Source organism: Morus notabilis, unplaced genomic scaffold, assembly GCF_000414095.1.
Source record: "Morus notabilis unplaced genomic scaffold, ASM41409v2 Scaffold102, whole genome shotgun sequence".
In the NCBI taxonomy this organism is placed as follows: domain Eukaryota; kingdom Viridiplantae; phylum Streptophyta; class Magnoliopsida; order Rosales; family Moraceae; genus Morus; species Morus notabilis.
The window spans coordinates 502,138-528,840 of record NW_010365014.1 but is presented as its reverse complement, the minus strand read 5'-3'; the positions used below and the strand labels follow the sequence as shown (position 1 = coordinate 528,840).

At 35.0% G+C, this 26,703-nt stretch overlaps 1 protein-coding gene across 1 annotated transcript; it reads right to left on the bottom strand.

The window, feature by feature from the left end:
- Positions 1-1,058: 1,058 nt before the first annotated feature.
- LOC21402249 (brassinosteroid-related acyltransferase 1) lies at positions 1,059-5,668 on the bottom strand. The gene is made up of 3 exons (XM_010107258.1): positions 5,213-5,668; positions 3,281-3,811; positions 1,059-1,565 (listed from the first exon to the last, which is right to left on the bottom strand). The coding sequence occupies exons 1-3, from the start codon at positions 5,666-5,668 to the stop codon at positions 1,059-1,061; spliced, it is 1,494 nt and encodes a 497-aa protein (XP_010105560.1).
- Positions 5,669-26,703: the final 21,035 nt, after the last annotated feature.

Sequence of the window (26,703 nt, the reverse complement as noted above, 5' to 3'; positions counted from 1 at the left end):
TTTTGCAAATTAGATTCAGAAGTCATGAATCTGATGAGGTTTTTAACTCTAACGATTAATCATTATATCGTTCAAATTTTGAATACAGGAAAAGTGTTTCTCAAGTTAATCAGAATCGTCTGTCGCTATGATTACAAAGATCTCAAGCTGAGTTCAAATTGAAGATCATCTAAAGCTGAGATCCAAATTTCAAGTATGATCTTGTGGAGATTTGGCCCTAGAGGCACATTTCTATCTTTAGGTTTTTTTTAACTTATTTATTTATTTATTTTCTGATTAATAAAAGGTCTCATTTTCTGATTTAATAACTTGATTTTCCCTTATTTTAAGTTGAGTTGTTTGTTTAGTTACTATTTTTAAGTCAAATATTCGTTTTTGGTACTTTCTAACAATAAGAGAACTACAATACAAATATCCGATCAATTTTTCCATATTTTTGAAATACTAGTTGCTATTTGTGTCATTAAACTTGTAAAAACTAATGCGGATATGAACAAGCTGTACGTGAAGGGTTAACTCAATTATGTATAAATTAATAGGCCACACATGGACATATGTTTTATGTACATGTTTTTTTTTCCTGTTCCTATAATAATATCATCTCATGTCAATTAAAATAGTGTAATTATATGACCAATTTTTAATTGATATGATATTATATTTTAATTAACATGACATGCTGTTATTAAAAGAGAATGAAAATACAAAAGCAAACAATGGTGCCCTCAGAAGTTCATTTATACAATCATACAAGAGAGGGCCATAATTGCTTTGTTGTTAAATACAAATACAGTAGTGATCGTCCCATTCTCATTAACAAAATCAACCTTAGTTTCATACTGATAAGCTAGTCATACACTAAGTACACTACACACATACAAACGTATACCTATATATATATAGGCACACACAGACGTACGCCATCAAACGCAAACCCTTATCTATTAGAAATTGAAAACACACACACGTCATATACATACGTACATATATATATATATATATATATATATATGTACACACGTATGTATGTATTGACACGTACAAACAGTCTGCTAGTTTCATGCAGGGTAGTCAAAGGTGGTGAATGTGCTAATGAAATCACTCACATGTTGTTCTCCAATCCCAATTCGGACCAAGAAATTCCCAGGCTCTTCAAGATTCGGCATCAGAAAAACGGCCTCAGGAACCGGAGTTCCCAACAGACTTGCACCAGAAACCTTTCCCCATCCGAAATCTAAAGCATCAAAAGGGAACTTTAGCCAGTCAGATACAATAGTGAGTTCTCGCATGGAAGGAAAGAACTTATCCGAAGAGCACTCTAGGGCTTTCACGTAGAGCTTGATGTATTCGTCGGTGATCGTGTCTTTCGCTGCTTGGATTCTCCGAATCGTGTCGCGAAGAGGTTCTTCAATTAGGTCTTTGGCTGAGCAGGAGACGGAGGCGAGAATGAAGGCGTTGCCGGTGAAGTTGCGGCCGAGAGGAGGTTGCAGCCTGCTTCGTGAGTCTACCGGAAACTGCAGGCATATGTTTGCGTTTGGCTCTAGGGCAAGAGCCTTCACTCTTGCCTGTTTGGTATAAAGGGTAAAAGGAAAATAAACTATAAATAGTTCTTCAATTTTTTTTTATATAAGCCCCTCCCTTGATTAACTAAAATTTCAAATATTTCTCCACTAAATCTAATTTCCTATGGTTTTTATTATATCAAAAGTGGTATAAAAAACCTTTTTCGCAATGAATGTGTCTTTATTAAAGCATTTTTTTGTTCATACAAACATTTCAATTGTTATATCATAAATACTTTTTCTTTGATTTGCTCTTGTTAAAGTAATATTTATTTTCAAAATGTATCTCTATTTAAATTTTTTTTCTTGTGGCACTCTCAATTACTATGTTTTCATATGTACATTCTAAGTAATTTTCTGTTTAAATCTTTATTACTTGAAGATGTTATTCTTGTCTATACATTATGTCATATTCAAATAAAAACACGTTTCCATTGAGACTTACATTTTAGTCCATTTGATTTTTTGTTTTCACCAAACTAAACAATTAAGAGTGAAATGAATTAAAAAAAAAAACCCAGTAAACTCTTTGGAAAAATTTATATTTGAGTAACAAAAACTCAATAAACTGATTATATATGCACGTTAATTTGTAACATTTTTTATGTTTTTGATTTATGCTTCCTTAAAAATAAAGCCACTGTATATACACACACGTCTAACACTTCTATCTCATATAGTACTAGTGATTCATAATTTGATCCAGCATATTTTTGGAGAATTTGAAATCGTAAATACTTTTCACCTTTTTTTGAAAATCGAAGACTCCTTCGAAGATCGAAACATTAAAGTGGACAATACGTTAACAAACAACAATCATAGTACTGCTCAAAAATAGATAATTAAAAATGATTACTTTGGGTTGATTTTATACTATAAATTTGAACGAAGAGCTTTTCTTACTAACATATATTGCTCGTAGTGAGAAGGGCTTTTTAAATTGAGAAACTCCTAATCATTTTTATTTCGGTTGTTTCTTTTCTATTTACTTTGCTTTTGCAATTCGTTTTTTTTTTTAATTTTATTTTGGGCCTTGTATATATGCTTTAGGATTTTAAATCCTCCCCTCCCCCCTGTTTTTAAATAAATCTATGACTATTCAAAAAGAAGAAGAAAACGCTTTTCAACACTGTACTAGTTGTATATATAACATGCAAATATGTAATATTTATCATCAAAATGACATGAAGATTAAAAAAATTTTTGAATCCAAAAAATGTTTCTATATTGGTACACGCTTACACATTTTATAACTTGGTAATTTGAGGTGGTCTTGGTTTAAATTATACAGATATTATACACACACACACACACACACACTAATACGTACATCCACTTGTTTCCTTTGCAGAGATTTGGATTAATACTGCCAAAAGCAATTTAGTAGAGTTTTTTGTTATATAGGTTTAGTTACGTATTTTTCGTTTGATGTGTCCGTTCTTTTTCTTTTTTCTTTTCTTTTTAGGCTCAGTTTGTTCCCTGAGATTGTAGGTCTTTTTAGTTGTTTCTAAACATTTTGGTTTGATATAGATTGATTATGACTTTGTATTTTTTTTTCCTTTCTATTAATATGTTATAAAAGATGATATTTTGAGTGAGTGCTCATGTTTATATGATGTGCTTGAATTTCCTAATGCTAATATTGCTCCATCTCTCCATTTTACTATGAAAATTTTTTCCCTCTATATAACTTATAAATTCAATTATCCGTTACATACCTTCCAAACATGCGCAGATAGAGCGTCAAAGGTAGAGCACTTGGAGAGCTCGCCGCTTTGAACTGCGAATCCTTTCCATGTCTCCACAGTTTCCTTGTTCATGCAAAGCGTGAGGAGTTGTAGGCCTTGGCTTTCAATTCTTCCAAACTTGGCTAGTTCTGATTCCCACGATCCGTCGTCAGAAGCCACGGCTTGCACAGGAATTCCATAAAGATCTTGAATTGCAGCGATATGATCTTGTTCGAATATCGAAGAACTCGCTGTAGATTTAGGGCTTGAAATATTGTTACCATCAGAAGATCCACTAGTAGTAGTAGCAGCAGCGTTACTGATGGTAGCACTCAAAAGCTTTTCACGGGAATGGTTTGGGATGATCATAAGCTGATCATGATCATCATTAGTCTTACTGTCTTTGCCTGATCTTGACATATGAGCCCAGGATGCTAAGAAGTTGAAGGCTCCAAATCCATCAAACAAGGCGTGGCTACCTCCGAAACCGATAGAGATTCCTCCGCAGGAAAACTTTGTTATCTACCCATTGGGATGATCAAAATACGAAGGACAAAAGTTAAAGAGTTTTAAAGGGAAACAGAAACCACAAAAAAGAGTACTTTTTAAAGAAGACACAAAGAAAGTAGCAGCATTTTTTTCTGTACGCATAATGTGAGAGAGAGAAACGAATCTAAAGAAGGAAAATTAGTTGTTAATTGCAAGCAATATCCTTCCTTTATTATTAGCTGCTTAATTAATTTGCACCTTTGGTTGGTGAGGCAGAAATTAAGCCACTACCTTTTGTGGATGTAAGTTGGAACATTACTTTTTTTAAAGGCTTTTGATCAAGATTCTCAGTTAGTAATTAATCATTACATCTTCAGTTATTATAATAACTTGGAATACTCTTGTACGAAAATCACTTGGAAAACAAAAAAATAGTGTTATAATATCTTAATTAAAACTGCAGAGAGCAATCTAAGAACGTGACAGAAGGAGGGGTAACTACAACTTTGATATTGGAGGAAATACTAACCGGCAAGTATGAAGATTCTTAGTGCTAAAAAAAGGTGTGTAAATTATGTTTTTCTTATTCCTCCCTTGGTAGAGGGGTTCATAAGTGCTAAATATTTATAGGAAATTAAGCTAAATACTTATGATAGTATGCATAAATACATACGATAAATTATAAATAACTTTGAACTCCCCGTTTTGAAAATGGTGTAACCCACTTTCTTATACGTTATGCATTATCTAATTCTGGTAATTATGTTTGGAATGTTCTACGAACTGATGTGATTTTCTTTATCAATACATATGAAGTGTGCATGTTTACCCTTAAAAAAAAAAAATAGTTTGGCTGAAGACTTAACATGATTTCTAACTATTTTATTTGCTCTGTTCCCCATGTCTTTAGAGATCGGATTGTACGTGCAGAAAAATTTTCTTGTTAAGAGAGTATTCATAAATATAATTGGTGGTATGTTGGGACGTGCTTTATCAATTGTTCATTTAGTTATAAATAGGAGAATGTTTGAGACTACCTAGGCTTCACTGATGATCTTTTTTTTTTATTGCATTCCTTCTAATTTCTTTCTAATAATTATAATCTAACCTAATTAATAAACTAACAACAACAACATCATAAGGAATCAGAGAATTAAAAAAATCAAGTGAAATAACTATCCCTCAAAATACCAACGAGGACTTATTAATTCAGAAATCAAAATTATAAAAAAAAAAAGAGAAGTGTAGGGTTAGGGTTTCTTTCCTGAATACATGTCACTACAAATATGTTACAAGACATGCGTTATATAAAACACACACAACACCGAGGGCAAATCCAGGGGGAAAAAAAAGAAAAATTAACGGCCCATATATCAATAGTTTTAATTAGTTCCTACTAGTAATTATTAAAAATAAATTAGGGCAAAGTATAACCTGCACAACAACGAGTGGGCTATCTGATATGTTTCCTATGTCAGGCAGCTGGCGAACAAGCTTCTCGTAACAAGCCTTGTACTCATGCAGTTTTCCAAGCTCTTCAAGCTTGGAACAAGTTTCTGCGGTTATCACGGCGACGCCTTTTTCGTTACAGTCGATCTCAAGCTTTCCCGTCCCCGGATTAGTTCTAAGTCTTCCTGCAGCTGGGAACCAAGAAACAAGAACCCTTTGAAGAGCTCTTTTAGCTCTTTCAATCGCAAGGGCATAATCATTCGTTTCGGTAGTGCAAGAAATCTGATTAGGTCTATAAAAGAAGATAGTGTACAGAATGGCAGGAGATATCCTGTCCAGACCGGAAAGTTCAATGGTTTGTGATCTTTTGGACTCATGTACTTCATCATCACACAATGGTTTCAGAGATATTGTTTCCTTGATGAAAACGTTGAGGTCCATGGTATTTGCAGAGAATATGATCAATTTGTGTTAATGGGAAATTATTGAAGCTGCCTGAAGCTCATGATCCGAAGAAAAAGAGAAACCCTAGATATTTAAATAAGCTTCAAAGCATATGCTACAAAATGCTGGTATTGTCAACTTGAATAAAACCCTAATTTTATAGGTTGATTAAGGCCCACATGTTGTATAGTGGGGTTTGCTAGAAGGTGTGACAATATACACAATAAGATAAATAAAATAAAATAAAATCATGCGTGTATTTGATATATATATTATCCACAGAATCTAGTACTAATCTGCAAAAATCAAAATACGGTTCAAATAAATCATTGTAATAAATAGATAAGATGTGAATACATATATGTATGTGACGAATATAAATGTAGTAAAAGTAGTGATAATAGCCTTTATGTGGATTATGAATGTGAAAGCTAGCAATCTAGCTAGCTGCTAGCTAGCTGATTATTTTGTTTTGTTGTTTTTTAGGTAATAATTAATTAATTTTTTATTTTCTTTCTGTAGTGGTTGTCGGTAATCTTGTTTAGTCATTGGAGAGCAGGGCGAATTATGAAGGACAGATAACTAAATTAGCTTTTATGTTTTGGCCATTTCTCTAGAAGTTCCATTGTCATCATCCCCTCATATTTCTTACTACTTGATCACACGTCTCCAATAAACCTAACCCCGTTTTTTATTTGACATTTTTGTCTGGTATCAGTAAGATAAAAAATAAAAACTTTAGTTAGGTTTTAGTAGGGCATTAGTTTGCAAGCATTTGACTCATATGTCCCTTTTTTTATTCCTTTTTTGTTTCCTCAAGACAATATCATGTCACGCTAAATTAAAATATTTTAATATAACCTCTTGGTTGATGTGGACATAGTATTTTAATTGATATGACATATAATATTAAACGATCTCCAATTTAGATGCTAATAGTACTCAATGCTATATTTGGCTCCCAAAATTGTGGAAATAACATATTTGATATGTATTTTTTATTTGTTCTCAAATTTTATCCATGATATTTCAATTGACATGACATAATATTATTAGAGAGACATAAAAATGATAGTAATAAGAGAACACAGAAGTTGAATATCCTCATTTGGATTCTGGATGGATATCGGTGAATAGCCTCATTCGTTTCACTCGTTCGAGTTAAGAATTTGAGTTTAATGTGAATTTATGTGAGAGAAAGCACTATAGCAGAAAAAGTTGAATTTGAATTTTTGTGAGAGAGAATATTCTAACAAAAAACTTGAGTTGTGATTCCAACTAGCAAAACAAACGGGGTTACATAGTCTTGTAACCATAGTTCTTTGACCCAAAATTTTTGGATTAATGTGAGGAGAAAACAAACTTTCCATAATACCATGCACTACTCTCTAATGAATGCACAAAATACAGATCATAGGTGATCAACCATGCATGCAAATTAAACGTTGGGAGAGAGAGATGAGGAATATTAAATGGGTTAATTAAAAAAACTTTCCCTATAATTTAATTTAATGTGGTCAAAATTTTTTCCCCATTATTTTAGAAATCACATAAAAAAACAAGTTTTAGACAAGTGGTGCAGTTTTGTGAAAGTTTATCATCTTTGTCCCCCAAATTTAATTTCCGGGTATATATATATATATATATAATTGTATTATACGTCGTCTTTAGGGTACAAGTACTTTCGTTGTAGGGCCTCCACTTGCCTTGTAATGCCATTAAACTTTTGAATACAAGAGGACAATAATGAAGGTCTCTGCCGTTCCATGGACGAAAAGTTAAGCCGAAAAACATGCATTTTGTCTCCATCCCGAATACGGTCTCTATGTCGTTTCTGCTTTGCGAAAGAAATAAAAGCTAAAGTTCTGTGAGTTTCCTCTTTTATAGTGCTACTATTAGTGGTGGCCGGTGGCTTATAATTTAATTTATATTTTATTTACATGAGATTCCACCTCATTAATTTCTTTCCAACAAGCTGTGTGTACTCTATTATATTGTTAATTTAAATTCACGTCCATATGTTATTGATCATTAATTAACATGACACGCCAAATAAGAAAATAATTTTCTTTTTCAAATTAAAAAAAGTCTTGAATTTAGCCCCAATGTTTTTTTCATGAAAGAAAAAACATTGAATATGACATGTTTTTCTAATTTAGGCAAACAACGACATCAAGGAAAAAAATGTCGTTTGTATTTCTCAGTATACAACGACACGTCGTTCATTCCTTTAGGGCCCCGATTAACGAATGAAGTGTCAACTTTTAAAACCAATATTTTCTACCTTTTAAAACTGATATGTCGTTTACGGAAGAAAGGAGCAAAACGACTTTTTCTAGACAACAAAAGCAGAAACAGAACTGCCGTTTTGTTTACCAGAGAAAAACGACATCTTCGTATACACCAGAAATATATCAACTTGATATTATCCTTTTAGAATTAAAAATAAAATTTGTTTCCACTCGGTAAATTATTAATGAGAGCATAGGAGAAAAGATTCGTTATTTTTCTATTCAGGTAGGGGAAAAAAATCGAAAGTACGAAACGACGTGAAGGTAAAATGAAATGAGATATATGTTTATATATTTATATATCGTCCATATATAGACACACACACACACACGCACACACACACACAAACACACACATATATATATGCGCGCTATAAATATATATATATATATATATGTATATATATATATATATTATGAATATGCGTGTGGGAAAGAATACGTACGAGCATACTCAAATTAATATTAATATAGTTTCTATTTGTCTTCCTACAACCTACAGGGACAGAAGAATATATGTATAGGCTTCCCTTAAATAAATAAATAAATAAGTATAAGGAATACATGATACGCTTTTATATATAGTGCCTGCTTGATGTTTAGAACTCTAAAGAGACAATGCTCAATTATGTGTGTGTGTGTGCTCGTATATTGCTTGGTTATTACCTCCTTAATTACTTTTCTTGTATAACTCAAAATCTTTTATTAATTGGATATATCCTCTGAATGCGTTCATACTTTTTTATATAAATAATTAGTCTTTTCTCAAAAATATAGTTGTTTCCATTAGAGTCCTATTTATTTATTTTTAAATACTAGATCACGTACTAAGAAGTGGTCATGATTACAAAACTAGTGGCATTATGCTAAGAACTCGATCTTCATTATTTGTTTTTTGGTTTAATAAGCATTATCAAAAACAAAAGAAAAGGAATTAGCAATCCTAAAGCATAAAAGTTCTAAACATAAGAGTAAAAAACAAGCAAAGTAAACTAGACGACATAAAAATAAGAAAAACTACATTAAAGAAACAAACCAAGAGAAATTAAGATAATTTTCTCAATTTGAAACCTTTCCACTATGAGCCCTAAGTTAAGTTGGTAGAATATTGACTTCCTCTTTTTTTTTTTTTCTTTTTTTTTTTTTTGCTTTATCATTTATTTCCTCAAAATATCCAAATATGCTAATTAATTAATTTGTCTTAAAAACTTGAAGTAACAATATTCTCCATCTTTCTGAGCAAGTTTTCTAAGACGATTTATTGCACATAGCAATCTTGAACGGTTTGCTGACTTGGGAATGCTATTTTATCACTGCATTATCTGAGTACTTAGACATGCATTCAGAGTTTCTCATGTTTATCGTGAAGGTAATCAGGTAGCGGACAAGCTTGCTTCAGTAAGAGCTTCTTCGATTGGGTTTTAATGGCGTCGTTCTATACTCTGATTGCCTTTAAGCTTTCATTGTCAGTGATAGTGTTGGTCCTCCTTATTTTTGTTTTGCTTAAATGCAATGGTCATGCTCTCTTTATCTTTTGTCTAGGGTTTTAAAGACGCATCCTTTTAAATTTTTCTTCTTCTTTAGGAGTGAATCTTGCATTTAACGAAATGAATCACAGAAGTAACAACAATATGTTTTCTCCTCTTCAAGATGGTCATTTTCTTGTTTTTCTTTCTTTAGTTGTTCCTGTATTTTTGCACTTAAATGAATCACAGAAGCAACAACAATATGTTTTCTCCTCTTCAAGATGGGCATTTTCTTGGTTTTCTTTCTGTAGTTGTTCCCGTATTTTTGCACCTTTGTCTCTCCTTTTGGAGTTGGACCCACAACTTTTGTTTCGTATTTTTTTATTTTCTTATTTTAAACTATTTAGAGCGGGGAATTTGGGGGAATATTGAATTTTTAGTGTGTCTCAACTTAGTAGGCATTTGCAGTTATATATTTTCTCTTATATTTTTCCGGATCTTGGTTAAAAATTTAAGGCGTGTTTTATTTTCTCATTTAATAATGTGTTTACTTACAAAATTAGTGATACGGATTTAGTGGACCCAACACAGTGTATGAAATGTACTCAATCCTATACGTGAATAGTACTATATGCGTGAATCATGCTAGACACGAATGAGGTGTTATATAAGTAAATAGTATCACGACGTGAATAGTATCATATATTTAAATATATACAAGACCATACCGTATACTTGAACAATATCGTGTTGTATACATGAATGTCATATACATGAACTTTATACTGAAAGAACTTTTTGACCAAAGGATTGAATGCCAAAAGGACTGGACCAAAAGAACTACATAACTGGGAAGATTTATGGTTGTAGACATTTAATTAAAAGAAGAAACAATAAAATAGCAATACCATATGTTTATTTCTTATTTCAATATCATTAAGTTAATTTGCAACTGATATCAGGGTCGGCTCAAGGTGAATGCCTTAGCGACATTATATAAAGAGGCCTTATGAAAAATTATATATATTTTTATATTTAAAATATGTTTTTTTTAAAACCGTAAAATTATGATTAAATTTTTAGATTTAAGAGTTGCTAATATATATCTTGAATGTAATAGATCATTTGACTAATCAATTTAATAATTTCTGTTACATTGTGGACTTTAAGTACGATATTAGTTTTTTTTTTTATCAATATACATTTTTTTCCTACAATCATCATACTCCAAATTCATATATTTCAGCTACTAAATTTTGACTTTTAATCGGATCTTTTTTTATTACTAGTTAGAAATTAATCAAGAGCTCCTCTTTAGGATTCAATAAATTATCTGTTTTTAAGTTTTTTTCTCTTAAATTCCTTGTATCCAGATTAGTATATTTGTAATTTATATTAGACAAATAAAAAGCTTCTATCCAAACAAGACAATAGATAAAAATATGATATGAATCTCAAAAATGAAATTAGGATAATAAAACTAGTACATAATTATTCAATTACTGAACTAAAAACATTCAAATTGTACTGTTGGAATGATTTTTTTTTTTTAAGAGCGTTGGAATGAATGTTGAGATGGAAAGAATGGAAAATCAGGAATGAAAAAGTCGTATTGTTGGAGGTTCTTTTTCTTTTGAGAGGAAAAGAAATCTGGGCGTTTAGAAAAAAAAAAAAAAGAAATATCAATATCTCAAATGAAAAAAATTAAGTGGTACGTAATAATATGTAAAATATTCGATTATGCTCTATCTTGGTTATAATCTTTTATTTCCCTAAAACACGATTAAATTTTAGAAGATGCACTTGAATACACTAGAAAAAATACACAGCAATATTTTTTTTTTCTATAAAAGAGAGAGAGAGAGAGAGAGAATCAGCAAGATGGGGCCTTAGCTCATTGGGCCACGATCTAAGGCCATGGCCTTAGTAGCCTTACCTTTGAGCCACCCCAAACTGATATAATTTTATGATTATTTACTATAATATTTTGAAACGAGATAAGATAAGTAGAGTTCTTACATAGAACACTAGATATAATATTTTGTGTTGACGGTAATTTCTCGTCAATAAAAAACGGCCGGGTTACCTCTTGGTTTCCCTTTGGATTACCGGCCTATGTGTTAAATACGTGTGAAAATTTATTGTTCGGGGTGTATGGTGTGTATAGTTTGAGATGTGCAAAAATAAAGAAGACAAGAAATTTTATAGTCATTCACTCTTATAAAATTAGAGCTACATCCACTGTGGTTGTATATTTCTTTTTGAGGGGATTACAATTTACATCAATTGCTAACTCTCACTCTATTTTTCCTCTTCTTGGATCTGAACCCCCTCCTCGTAGGGAGTCTCCTTTCTTTTATACTGGGCTTCCTTCGCTGGGTGGGTTTCCCTCCTAGGCAGAAACACTCAAGTGCTCTCCCTTTTTAGGCCCAGACGTAGCCCACTAATCAGCACTGTTTACTCAGCCAATTAGTCTTCTATTACGGCTCTGTGTGCCCCTGTAACACTCTCCTGTCCTCTGTGGGGCGGTTTAAGAGCTCGCAATTAATGCCTGCTGACGTCCCCCATTTTTGTACGCAACTTGCCACGTCCTCTGTGAACGTTCCCCTCGTCGCCAGCAACGCTTAGCCCAATCGTCCTTCTTGGTGGTCGATTCTGTGGTCGAGAGATCTTTGTGCCTTAAGCTCGACGGCACGATCTGTCAACGCCAGAAGGAATCGTCGCCCTAAGTTGGACTTCCAGGTGTCCGTCAAATTTTCCCACACAACATTTTGAAGTCCTTTTTCTGTACTTTAATATCTGCCATGTTTTATTTAAAGTATTGCATTTTTAGTAAAGGAATATGATAAGACAATATAGGAGGTACTGCCTAAACCAATTACCCAGAGAATTAGTAGTTTGTTTACAAGGTTTTGTGCTTGTAAACTTACACCGGAGCTCGGAATTACAGTTTTTACAGTGGTACACGGTAGTATCATCAAGCGCTCTAAATAAAAAGACAATAGAATAAAGCATGAACACAAAAAACATATTATTTCATGTGAGATTTTATCGTTAATTAATTACTTACTAAGCATTAATTCATCAGTTTATTTTTACTTAAGAAAAAAGAGGTATTAAAAAGGCACCAGAATAATTTAATAACCACAAATATTTATGTAGTGGTTTGAATGAATGTAATAATTTTGCAATACATATTATATATGTAACTAAAATTTACATATTGGTCCGAATTTTTGAAGTAATGTTTTTTTAAAGAGTATTATGATAATCTCAAATACTCTTATAATAGTAATGTAAAAAGTAGGTTGTTACAAATCCGTACGTGATGGGTTGTTAGCGAGTTGGGTGTGGGAAGTTCTGCCGCCGTTGGAGTTGTTATTGGCGGAAAAGGCGTGTAAGTGACGGAAGGAGACGGCGAGGAGATATTGTGGAAGGCGGTGGAGGTTGTGGAAAGAATCTAGACGAGGGAACTCGAAAGTTTTTGGGGGGTTTTTTTTTTTTTTTTTTTCTATTGATTCAAATTTGATTTAATTTTTTCTTTTAAAAGTTATCTTTTAAGTAAATTTAAATTTTATTTTGTAAAATTAAAGTTTTTAGTTAAACAACAGTTTGTTTTAATCAAAATAGAGATATTTGAACTCAATAATTTCTTCTGATTTTGAGATTAATAATTAACTATCAGTTAGAAATAAAAGAAAATGACCACAATTTATTGCGACTAAAATGTACTTTAAGCTCACAACTAAAGTGTCCTGTTTGAGTCCCACCTACCACAGAATTACCGATGGTTCCATGTACTTATAAAAAGCATGCATAATTATAAAATTTCACATCCATTAGATTTACGTGTGTGTGTGTGTTTGTGTATATATATATATATATAACAATCGAAAAACACATTTATTGTTATGCGTAAATTATCAACCATTCCCCAAAAGCTGCATCCAAAATCCACATTAACAAAGAAAGGAAACAAATCACACGAACAAGGCTATATATAATATAACACATACGGTGCTAATAAAATATGAGTCTCGGAGTATGAGATCTACATTGAGACATGCCTTCTAATTGTGACGGTGCTTAACACTAATTGTGCTTTTAAGGTTTTTTTTTTTTTTTTTTTTTTCAGATCACACAAATGTAAAGTATTAATCGCTTTATTAATTAATCTATGTAGTACGCAGCTCAGAGCAGTTGAAATTCTATCTTAATCCTTCCAGCGCTGAGATGGGCAATGGAATCAAAAGCATGTTTGGACAAGTCAATGTGGTTTCCTTTGCAGCCAGGGCAATAGTCAACCATAGTCACCACCACTTCGTTTTCCACTTTGCATGGATTACGATTGGTTTTGTAATCAGCATTTATGCACTTGATTTTGTATTTCTTTCCACAAATAGCTTTGTGCCCGTACAACTCTCTGCTTGCGGCGCCCACCAATACGCCGTCGTTTCGTTTCCCAAAACAAGTCAAATTTATAAAAAAAACAATAGTCATTTGAGAATGTTCATTTCGTAATAGTTTAAGTTGTCGTGTAAAATATTAATTTTGTAAAAAATTAGAATAGATATATATCATGCATTTTTTTGTGTGATCAAGTAACTTTTTGAGAATTTTTTCATGGTTCAAATTAGATCATGATTCAAACTACATGAATCTATGAGCCGATCATGATTCAGACTACATGAATCTATGAGCCAAACAGTCTGCTAATCTTTACTTTAACTCAAGCTCCCTAATTTGTTGAGAGGAGTCGAGAGAGCTAGTACATAAGAGTTCATTATTGGACAAAACTTTAGATATTGAAGCTCTTTTCTTAATCACACTTTTCCATTGAAGGTCCCTTATTTTTATTCCAATTTCCTGTTCAATAAACTCTATTAGTTAATCAGATTTGCTTTGTCACTCTATAATAATTATTTTTTTAATACAATGTGGGGTTTAAGATTCCTACTTTTATTTAAGAAATGAAATCATCAAAATTTAAATCTTGCAAAACATGCACACACTCACACACTTAAACTTCCTAAATCATTAAGATAATTGCACGGATTAGCTTCTCAAAATAATAATAAAAAAATTGCATGATGTAGTAATTTTTCCTAGAATCTGCATCAAGAACATGAAAACAAAAGCCAAAGAAACCACACAAAATAGCAAACCAGAAATCAAAAGACAAACAAAGAAAGAGACAAGAGATTTACTTGGTTCAGACCCTTGCGGATCCTAATCCAAGGCAGGGATGTCTTCCCTAGCTCAATCCCCTAGTTCATCAACAAGTATACACTGGAATCACAGACTTTACAAAGATCACTCAGGAACCCTTATAGAAACAACGTCTTAGTTTCTCACCAAATTTCTCAAGAAACAAACGCTCCAAGAGCCCTAATTACAAAACCCAAAAATTTCCAAGAATTTCTCTCTCAGATCTTTACTCTCAAAAGTCTGCTACAAAAGTAGTTTTCCTTATTCTTTCTTATCCCGTAAACTACTTAACAAACTAGTCTTATATAACAAACTAGAGCCAGCCTTTAAGATGCTAGCTGTTAGTGCCACGTCACCATTAGTCTCCAAGCTGCAGTCTTGAAGTCAACTAGTCATACACCTTCAACTGAAAATATCTTCTGATTTATTTGCAATTTGAGACATACTTAATTGCAATAAATCTCCACCTTGACTCCAATTGCAAATGATTTGGATTGAACTAGGAATCTCCTATTCACTAGTGTTACATTATCAAAATTCTAAGCAAGTCCATGGCTTTCTTGAACTTGCCTACAGGAATCACTTTGGTAAGCATGTCTGCTGGGTTTACTTCAGTAAAAATCTTCACAAGCTCCACTAGCTGCTTTGCAAGTATATCTCTGACGAAATGTAGCTTCACATCTATGTGCTTTGTTCTCTCATGGAACACACTGTTCTTAGTCAAATGAATAACACTTTGTGAATCACAATGTATAGAAACTTTCTTTTGCACAAACCCCAGCTCACTGATGAATCCTTTCAACCATAAGGCTTCTTTTACTGCCTATGTTAGAGCAACGTACTCAACTTTTATCAATGATAATGCTATCACATGTTGGAGACTAGACTTTCAACTCACAGTATTTCCCCCAAAAGTGAATACATATCCTAAAAGTGATCTTTTTTTGTCAAGATCACCAGTAAAATCTGAGTCATAATAGCCCTCTATTGTGTGATTGTTGTGTTGATTACATCTGTACACTAAGCCAATTTTGAAAGTGCCCTTCAGATACCTCAACAACCACTTTACCGCATGCCAATGAACTCTGCTAGGTCTGCTCATGTATCTGCTCACGAGCCCAACTCTATAAGCTATGTCAGGTCTAGTACTGACCATAACATACATGACACTTCTAACTCTACTAGAATAAGGTACATTCTTCATGAATTTGACCTCTGTCTTCTCATCTTGTTCCTTTACAGCTTCTAGTTTGAAATGAGCACCAATGGGTGTATTAACTGACTTAGCATCTTGCATTCCAAAAGTACATGTGACCTTTTTAAGATAATTCTCCTGAGATAAAAAATAGAATCTTCTTGGTCATGTCTCTGATAATATCCATTCTGAAGATTCTGCTTGCACCGCCTAAGTCCTTCATTTTGAATTCTAAATTAAGCTCATTCTTCAACTTATGAATTTCTAACCGATCTTTACATGCTATAAGCATATCATCCACATAGATCAGTAAATAGATGGAGTCATTGCTTGTCAATCTTTTAAAATACACACAACTATCAAATATGCTTCTTGAAAACCCTTTAGAGAGCATAAACTCATCAAATCTCCTATGTCACTGTCGAGGAGATTGTTTGAGTCCATATAAGGATTTTTTTAAGTAAGCAGACTTTGGATTCTTGACCTCTCACTTCAAACTCTTCAGGATGAACCATATATATGTGTTCCTTCAAACTGCCATGAACGAAGGCAGTTTTAACATCCATTTGCTCAAGCTCTAAGTCTAGCAAGGTTGTAATTGCCAAAAAAAACTCTAATTGAGGTATGTTTGACCACTAGAGAGAAAACCTCATGATAGTCTATACCCTCTGCTTGAGAGTAACCCTTAGCAACCAACCCAGCCTTGAATCTAGGTTTCTCAACTCCAAGAATGCCGGGCTTCTTTTTAAAAATCCATCTACACCCATTAACTTTCTGGTTCTTTGGTTTTCCAACCAGGGTCCAAGTCTCATTCTTCTGTAAGGATCTCATTTCCTCAACCATTGTTGCCTTCCAATGCATCCATTCCGAGCTACATTTAACCTCTACTACAGTGTTAGGTTTAATCTGCTCCACCTCATCTGCTGCATTTAGTGCAAAACCAATGAGATTCGCTTGTGCAAATCTAGGAGGAGGCTTGATCTATCTTTTAATTTTGTCTCGAGTCAGTACATAATCTTTGAGAGCTTCTTCTTGACTTGCTTGTTCAAAACTTGTGGTGGACTGATCTTGTTGACTTGTTTGTTCACTACTGCTAGGATTTATCCGAATAGCTCCACCTTAATCAGTAAAACCTTGGTCATCCATTTCTGGTTCCTCAGCATCTTTTTCAAATGAACCAGTGAGCTTATCACTAGAATCATTCAAGTTTTCTAGTGTCTTTTCAGGTTGCAAATTTCCTGGGTCATTTTCTTGCTGTCTTTCCAACATGTTAGTCTTATAGAACACAAGCTCATTGAAAATAACATCTCTACTAATAACAGATTTCTTTTCTTCAATCAACCAAATTTTATAACCTTTAACACCTAAAAGGTATCCTAAGAAAACACCTTTCTTAGCCCTAGGATTAAGCTTACCCTGACTAACATGCACATATGCAATGCTACCGAAAGGCCTTAGGTGATCATACTTTGGTGAGGACTTAGACCATTATTCTTCAAGGACCTTAAAATTTATGGCTGTTGACGGGGACCTATTAATTAAATAACATGCAGTGGCAGCAGCCTCTGCCCAGAACCTTTTAGGTAAGCCAGATTCGTCTAGCATGCATCTTACCTTATTCATTATAGTTCTATTCATGCGTTCAGCAAGGCCATTTTACTACGGCGTATTAATGCATGTATGTTGTCTAGCAATGACATTTACAGCACAATACTTATTAAATTCATTACTACAAAATTCTAGGCCATTATTAGTTCTAAGTCTCTTAATTTTCTTACCGGTTTGGTTTTCTATTAAAGATTTCCATTCTAAAAACTTAGCAAAAGCTTCATCTTTGGTTTTTAGAAAATATATCCAAACCTTCCTAGAATAATCATCAATGAATGAAATAAAGTATTGACATTTTGAAAGAGAAAATGGTACCATAGGTGAACCCCATAGATCTGAATGTATGTAGTCCAAAGTCCCCTTTGTTATATGCATTATTGTTGAAAATTTTAATCTATGTGCCTTTCCCAAGATGCAACTTTCACATAAATTCATATTGCTGAGTTTCTTCTTGTCCAGCAGTCCTTGTTTAGCCAGTTCTTGAAGTCCTCTTAAACTTATATGTCCCAATCTACGGTACCATAATTCTGTTTGATCACTAACATGTACAGACACTACAGATTCACCCAGAATAGTTCTTCCTTGAAGCACATACAAGCGCTGCTGTAATATGCCTTTCATTACCACCATGATTCCTTTGAACGCCTTCAAGATCCCACCTTGTGATTTATAGGAACAGCCGTTTGTGTCTAACATTCCTAGTGACACTAAATTCCTCTTGAGATTAGGAATGTATCTAACTCCAGCTAAGGTTTTCACAGATCCATCCCACATCTTAATCTTAACAGACCCAATACCCTTCACTTCACAGGAGACATTGTTTCCCATTAGAACCATACCTCCATAAACTTCCTTGAAATCACAGAACCAGTTATTTTTGGGTGTCATATGAAAGGTACACCCAGAATCCATGATCCATTCATCAGTTGGATCATTATCAGACACAGTAAGGACATCTGCAGTGTCAACATCATTAGAGGCGGTTATAGCATCTCCATTCAAAGGCTCATCATGTCTCTAATCTTTCTTTCTCCGAGGGCAAAATCTTCTGATGTGTCCTTCTTTATGACAGGTCCAACATATTTTCTTGGACCTTGATTTTGATCTGGATTTACCCTTGCCCGTGTGTTGATTATCCCTCTTTTCTATTCTTCCTCGAACGTTGAGGCCTTCTCCATTTGGTCTTGAATGTTTCCCATTTCCTTTGAGATCCAGTTCCTTTGAGTATGCAGCTCACATGACTTCATCCAGTGATAGAGTTTCTTTACCATACTTTAAAGTATCTCGCAGTTGATCATACTGCTTTGGAAGGGAATTTAGGAAGAAGATAGCTTGATCTTCTTCGTCAATTGTGACCTCAATATTTTCAAGATTTGCCACAAGTTTAATGAACTCGTTGACATTCCCATCAATTGACTTGCTCTCATCCATCTTGAAACCATTGAAGCGTTGTTTCAAAAAGATTTTGTTTGGTAATGCCTTGGTCATGTAAAATTATTCTAACTTCGACCACATCTTTGCAACGGATTTTTCTTTGACAACCTTCCTTAAAATCTGATCTCTTAGGCTCAGAACAATTGCATTACAAGCCTTTTTTAGAATATTGGCCTTTTCTTTGTCATTAAGCGTGTTTGACATTTTTTATTCTCCCTTTAAGGCTTCATCTAGTCCGAGATTACCCAAATGAGCCATCATCTTCTCCCTCCATAGATTGAAGTCGTTCTTCCCATCGAACTTCTCAATGTCGAATTTGATCGTCGACATCTTCAGAGAAAATTCGAGACCAGCTAATCTTGAATATTGAACTTCAAATTGTAAGAACCTCCAATCAGCGAGATATGCCTTCAAGAGATCATTTCTTAGGATGCTCGGATACCAATTTGTAGTAATTTATCCTAGAATCTACACCAAGAACACAAAAACAAATGCCAAAGAAACCACACAAAATAGCAAACCAGAAATCAAAAGACAAACAAAGAAAGAGACAAGAGATTTACTAGGTTCGGACCCTTGCAGATCCTAATCCAAGGCAGGGATGTCTTCTCGAGCTCAATCCACTAGTTCGTCAATAAGAATACACTAGAATCATAGACTTTACAAAGATCACTCAGGAACCCTTACGGAAACAGCGTCTCAGTTTCTCACCAAATTTTCCAAGAAACAAACACTCCAAGAGCCCCAATTACAAAACCCAGAAATTCCCAAGAATTTCTCTCTCAGATCTTTACTCTCAAAAGTTTGTTACAAAAGTAGTTTTCCCTTTTCTTTCTTATCCCGTAAACTACTTAACAAACTAGTCTTATATAACAAACTAAAGCCAGCCTTTAAAATGCCAGCTGTTAGTACCACGTCACCATTAGTCTCCAAGCTGCAGTCTTAAAGTCAACTAATCATACACCTTCAACTGAAAATATCTTCTTATTTATTTGCAATTTGAGACATACTTAATTGCAACAAATTGCATGGATTAGCAATGAAGACCTTACTAACATAGGGAGGACCATTGTATGTCGCTATCCTTATGTTTCCAACCGCTGAAATTGTAAAGAAGCACGTGATTAGTGCTGTGATTAAGATCGGCTTAATCGCCATATCCTGTGTCTTGTTTGTTGTTGTGCTAAAGCTTAATTAGTACGAATCCTTCAAGTGCTGATGATTAATTGGCTTAGAAGATCTATTTATAGAATCATATATAGATTGCAAATCAAGTATATGCATAACAAACATATGTTTTTTTTTTGTATTTTTTTTTTAAAGTATGGGGTTCTACATTGACAGCAATGTTCTATTGTATTAATTTGATCTATAATATATATATTTGGCTCAATATATAATTACCTTTCTAATATTATTGAGTACTAATATCAAATTATTTACCTGGAAAATAACCTTTTCTTAATCATGTAAGAAAAGTTTAGACTTTAAGATTTTTTTTCCTACTTAGTGGAAAGAAAAATCAATTTATTAATCATATAAACCTATTTTAGGTTTCTTTAATTGGTTTGTAGAAATTAATGAGGAGTTTATTCTTTTAAAATACCCTCTTCACTCTTAGATTGTTTAGCAAAACAAAAATAAAACAAAACAGTATATATGTATTATGTTCCCATTAGTCATACTGCTATTTTTGTATAAGAAATTTAGGAATCCCTTTTTTTTTAAGAAAGTAAAATAATCTAGTAGATTATCAAAAGTAATCTATCAAATTACTCTTGGACAACCAGAAATGGCTTTTATTTTAATTTTTTTAAAAAAATTGATGAACTCACCCTTTAAATGAATTGTTCTAAACTTTTTACCTTTTGATCTTGGCTAATATCATTTTATATCAAATTACTCTTGGACAACCAGAAATGGCTTTTATTTTAATTTTTTTTTAAAAAATTGATGAACTCACCCTTTAAATGAATTGTTCTAAACTTTTTACCTTTTGATCTTGGCTAATATCATTTTGACTATTATAGTTCTTTGACTAAAAGATATTAATCAAGAGTAAAAGGTAAAAATCCCAGACTGAATTTCAAGGGATATTTGTCTCCGTTGCCTTTTTTTGTATAAAAAATAATCTATTAGATTATCCTTCAGGGACTAAAACAAATGGTCGGAGATACCTGGCCATTTCTTATTGAAAATAAAAGGTAATTTGATATATCATAAAAATAATTTACTAAATTACTCCCCAGTGGACAAGAAATGACTAGCCATTTTTTGTTGAAAATTTAAACAAAAATAATCCGATAGATTAAAAAATTACGAGATTACTTTACTGATCATAATTTCGTAGATTACCTTTCAAGTTTGATAAAACATATATTTTTCTGTTGGATCGATTTCTGTATCTCCAAAATGATTACATCACTTGACACAAGATTGAGCAAGAAAAATTTGATGTCAACATTATTCTTCCTAATTTGATGTCCGATCGCTATATATTCCTATACCATCTAAGCTTTTTTAAATGTAACTTTGTCATAACTTTATGAATTCTCAACATTTATGTCAAATTTAATAGGGTTAATGGATGAATAGTCATTCTGTTTATTATTCACAAAATAAGGAGTATATATATATACAATGATGATGCTAAACGTAAGGAAACAAAGTAATTCAAATAACCAACTATCTTAATTTAGAAGATTACAAGAATAATCGAGAAAGTCAAAGATATAATAAAATCAAATCCTGAGATATCCTATTAGGCCCCCTCAAGATGGTGATCCAGAGGAGACACCAATCTTGAAGAGTAAGTCGCGTAGTCGAGTTCGAGAAAAAGGCTTTGTAAGAATGTCGGCAAGCTAATCAGTGGAAGAGACATGGGACACGCGAAGCATAGAGCTGAACAAGATCCCGGACAAAATGATAATCAATGGAGATGTGCTTCATGCGAGAGTGAAAAATTGGATTAGCACAAAGATATGTGGCGCCAATGTTGTCACTGTAAATAACCGGTGGTAAGTAAAGTGAGACCCTAAGTTCACCAAGTAGAGACCGAACCCACTGAACTTCCGATGCGGCAGAGGCAATCGCTCTGTATTCAGCTTCAGTCGAGGAGTGGGCCATAGAGCATTGCTTCTTCGAGCTTCAGGAGATGGGGTTAGGACCAAGAAAGAGAACATAGGCACATGTAGTTGTGTGATCGTCAGAGTTCATGGCCCAATCAGCGTCGGTAAGACAGTGTAGTGACAGTGAGGAGCTTGCGCGAAGGCGAAGGCCAAGAACACGAGTACTGTTTAGATAGCGGAGTAGACGCTTGGCAGCACCCCAATGACATTCTGACGGTGCATGCATAAATTGTGATAGTTTGTTAACCGCAAAGGCAATGTCTAGTCGCGTGACAAGGAGGGATTGAAGATGCCCAACAACCTGTCAGTACAAAGTAGTATCCGTGGGGTGGAGAGCCATCATAAAGGGAAAGTATAGTACCAACTGCAAGAGGTGTCTGAACCGGTTTAGAGGAGAACATGTCATGGCGAGCAAGCAAATCCACAATGTACTTCCGTGGGGAGAGGAAGCATGAGTGTTGGCGCAAGAGAACTTCAACACCGAGAAAGTAGGAAAGCGAACCCAAATCTTTGATAGAGAACCTAGCAGCCAACTGACCAATGACGTGAGAAACAAAAACATTATCGCTACATGTGAGAATCAAATCATCAACATACACCAAGAAGTAGGCAGTGAGACCATCGCGGTTTAACACAAAGAGATACGTGTCAGACTTTGCATGAACAAAACCCAACTCAAGCAAAAAAAATATGAAGTTCTTGGTACCATGCCCGAGGCGCTTGCTTGAGATTATAGATGGCTTTCTTGAGTTTACAAACATAGGAGGGAAAGTTGGCATCAATAAAGCCAGGGGGCTGTGCCATATGGACTTCTTCATCAAGATAACCATGGAGGAAAGTATTATTGACATCAAGTTACCGAAGAGCCCAACCACGTGATAGTGCTAGACTCAAAACAAGACGAACAATAGTGGGCTTAACTACCGGGCTGAAAGTATCATAGTAATCAATGCCGGGTAGTTGGTGAAAGCCTTTGGCGACGAGGCTAGCTTTGTATTTGTCAATAGATCCATCGGGATTGCGCTTGATTCGAAACACCCATTTAGAACCAACTATATTCTGCGAGCCGCTAGAAGGAACAAGATCCCATGTACCACTCTAAAGAAGCGCATCAAACTCAGCGGACATAGCAGAGCGCCATCGTGGATCAGTAAGGGCTTGAGTCACACTTGTGGGCTCAATGTTAGTAGGTTGAGGGGTAGAGATAAGGCAATACTTGGGGTTTAGTTTGTGAATGTTATTTTTTGAGCAGGTGAGCATGGGGTGGCCGCTGGTGATGAATATGGGCAAGGTGGAAGTGACTTGGGGAATGAGAGAGATAACGAAAGAGTTCGGCGGTGAGGAATCATCGTTGGAGGCTGCAGGCAAGACTGAGGACAGGGGTTCATCATTGAGCAAGAGTGGTGAACTAACAGCACTACCACGCGAGACAGCCGGGACTTTAAAGAAAGGAGAGGAAGACGACGAAGGACTCGAGTGAGGGACAGATAAGACGGGCATAAAAAATGGGAAAACGTCTTCGATGAACTCAACATGACGAGAAGTGAATATTTTGGAGGAAGATGGATGATGAGGGGTATTTCTACCAACAAATCAAGTACTTTTAAGCTTGAATATTTGTAAGTCTTCAAGCATTTTTGTTAGTTTAATGTCTTTTGTATGCTTTTTATAGGAATTATAAATAAATGCGAACTTGGATGATTTTGCATGAAGAAAAGAAGAATATTTGCCCAACTTGTAAATCAATGGCAAGAGGAGGCGAAAGAGGATTTTAAGGCACAAAATAGGAGGCTTTGGAATGCAAGAAAGTGGGCTATGGTGCGCAGGTAATAGAGTGACAGGCGATATGTCGCCTGTAAATAGGCGATATATCGCCTAAAGAAGAAAAAAGAGCCCGCGTGCCCAAATCAATGAAGCCAGGTCAGAATGGGGCGCGCGCCCGCGCCCTGGCCACCACCCAGGCACGCGCCCAGAAGCCGACCCGCACGCTGTAGCGTGCCCAATGGGCGCTGCAGAGCGCCCAAACACCTACCCCGCGCGCTGCAACGCGCCTCAGCCCCCTGCAAGTGAAATTCCTCTTCTAAAAATGCGCACCGTAGCACGTTTTCATGCAGGCTACAGTGTGCGTATGAAACCCTAGCTCCAAAATGGAGTAGTATAAAAGGAAATATATGCCACTTGAGAAAGAAAGCCCTAGAAAATTGAAGAAAACATCAAAAGGATGCCGAAATCCTTCATCTTGGAGGTCCTTGAAAGCTCTTCAATGGATTTTGGGTTTTATCTTCTTTCATCTATTTTTCCATGTTGAGCTAGACATTATATCTAGGACTTGATGTAGTTTTATTTGAACTATGTTTTGAATATTTTGTTGATTGTTAATTTAATTTCGTTTGCAATTCATTTATGTTTCTCTATGCTTAATGCTTCTAATTTATTTGGACAATGAGTTAGATGATTTTTAGATTGCGAATTTGATGTTCGGGAGAGATTGAGTTCTTTATCTAGATTTGAGAAACATAGTCTAGGTTGTTGTAAGACCGGGAGGAGATCAACGGTTAGATAATCAAATTAGGATTTAGGTTGTTGTGAGGCCGGGAGGCGATCAATATTCCTATTTTCTAATTCTAAAGGCGAAGCTTAATTTGTGTTTAAATATTCATTTCAAATAGGGATATTATTTTGGGTATTTAAATATAGTTCCTTATGAGGCACTCAAGAGAGGTTACGAGGTGACATTAGAGCCTTGATTAATGAATTGAACGGAATTGATTAGCGATTATATAATAGGATGAACATAGGAATAATAAATCGAAATCAAGTCCCTAGACTATTTGTGTATATATACTTTATTTTTATTTTTATATTTATTTTGTTTTTGTTCTTAATTATCATTTTATTAGGTTGCCTAGATAAAGTTAAGTTACAATAATCGCGATACTTAACGGCAATTCTAAACCCAATCCCTGTGGAGATGATACTCACTCACCCTATACTCAAAACTTGACACCGTACGCTTGCAGAAATTTATTATACAAAAATATTAAGCATCAATGGATCATAGCAAATATAGGCACTCTGTGTTAAGGAGCATCCCAGAAAGACACAAGCACAAGATTGAGGTTCCAACTTGTGAGAGTTATACTGACGCAGCCATGGGTAGCACTAACAACCAAAGACACGAAGCTTGTGAAAGTTAGGTGAACGGCCAAATAATTTTTTGAATGAAGACATCATGGAGAGATTGGATTTGGGCATTCGGTTGATGAGGTAGGTAGCTATGGCAAAGACAAATTGCCAAAAATTGATAGGGATGGACGCATGATGGAGAAGGGTGAGACCGGTATCGACAATATGACGGTGAAGGCGTTCTGAAAAACCATTGTGTTCAGGAGTATGTGGAAGTGTTGTGAGATGTGTAATGCCACTAGATGTAAGAAAGGAACAAAGTGCAATATATTCCCCCCGTTGTCTGTGTATAAGGCAACAATTTCAGTTTTGAAGTAGTTTTCCACAAGAGACTTAAATTTGACAAAAGTTTCGAGAACATCCGCTTTTCGCCTTAGAGGATACAACCATATGTACTTAGTAAAGTGGTCAACAAAAACAACGTAGTACTTAAATCCATCAACAGGGAGAACAGGAGAAGACCACACATCAGAAAAAATCAATTCAATGGGTGTCGAATAGGTAAGAGTAGATTCATAAAACAGAAGCTTATGACTTTTATTAATTTTGCAAGAATTACAAGAAAAGTTTGATAGAGAGCAAGAAGATAAAGACAAAACATTAGACGAGAGTAGATGACTAATAATTTTTTGGGATGGGTGACCAAGACGTGAGTGCCACAAAGACATGGAGTGAGTGACAGACGAGAGAGCACGTGGTGGAGCCGATGAGCCCGCCGAAACTAACCAATAATAAACATCGTCCTTATGTGGTCCTTGGAGAAGAAGGGCCCCCATTTGACGATCCTTCACCTGAAAGCCAGACATGGAAAAGACAATATCAACATTGTTAGTGTTACATAATTGGGAAACGAAAATAAGATTTTTTGTCATAGTTGAAACACACAGAGTATTTGGGAAGGACAGGGAGGATGAGGTGGGTAGGTTAAGAGAGCCAGTATGAGTGATGACCAAGCCTTTACCATTACCGATGACAATGTCATCAAAACCGTCATAAGGCGAGTGAAGTGAAAGGTTTGCAAGATCGGTAGTGACGTGATGAGAAGCACCCGAGTCTAGGATCCATTCAGATGGTGTTGGAGATGCCATTGGATAAGTGGCCGTGTGAGCACTTGGTGCCGTGTAGGCCGGGCGAGGCGGGGGACGCGACTGTTGGGCAATGGAAGTCCATGGCACATGCTTGAAAATGGAACATCATTTTACGGAGTGTTCGTGTTGTTTGCACAACTGGCAGCAGCCGAGATACGGGCGTTGTCCTTGATTGCTGGCGGGAAATGGAGGCCGGGAGACGTTCGAGGAGGCATGCGGCGATCGAACGGACTGACTGTGAGACTGGTTAGAGAAGCAGGGCGGACCACGCGGTGGCTGGGGCAGCGAAGCACGACTCTGTGGAGAAGACCGAGTGGCAGGAAAAGTCGTGGCAGGGGTAGGAGATGATGAATCTGTTTTGGCCGTTAGTTGTGCTTCATGGTTGAGAAGTTTCTCATGTAGCTCGTCAAATGAGGTGGATGTTTCTC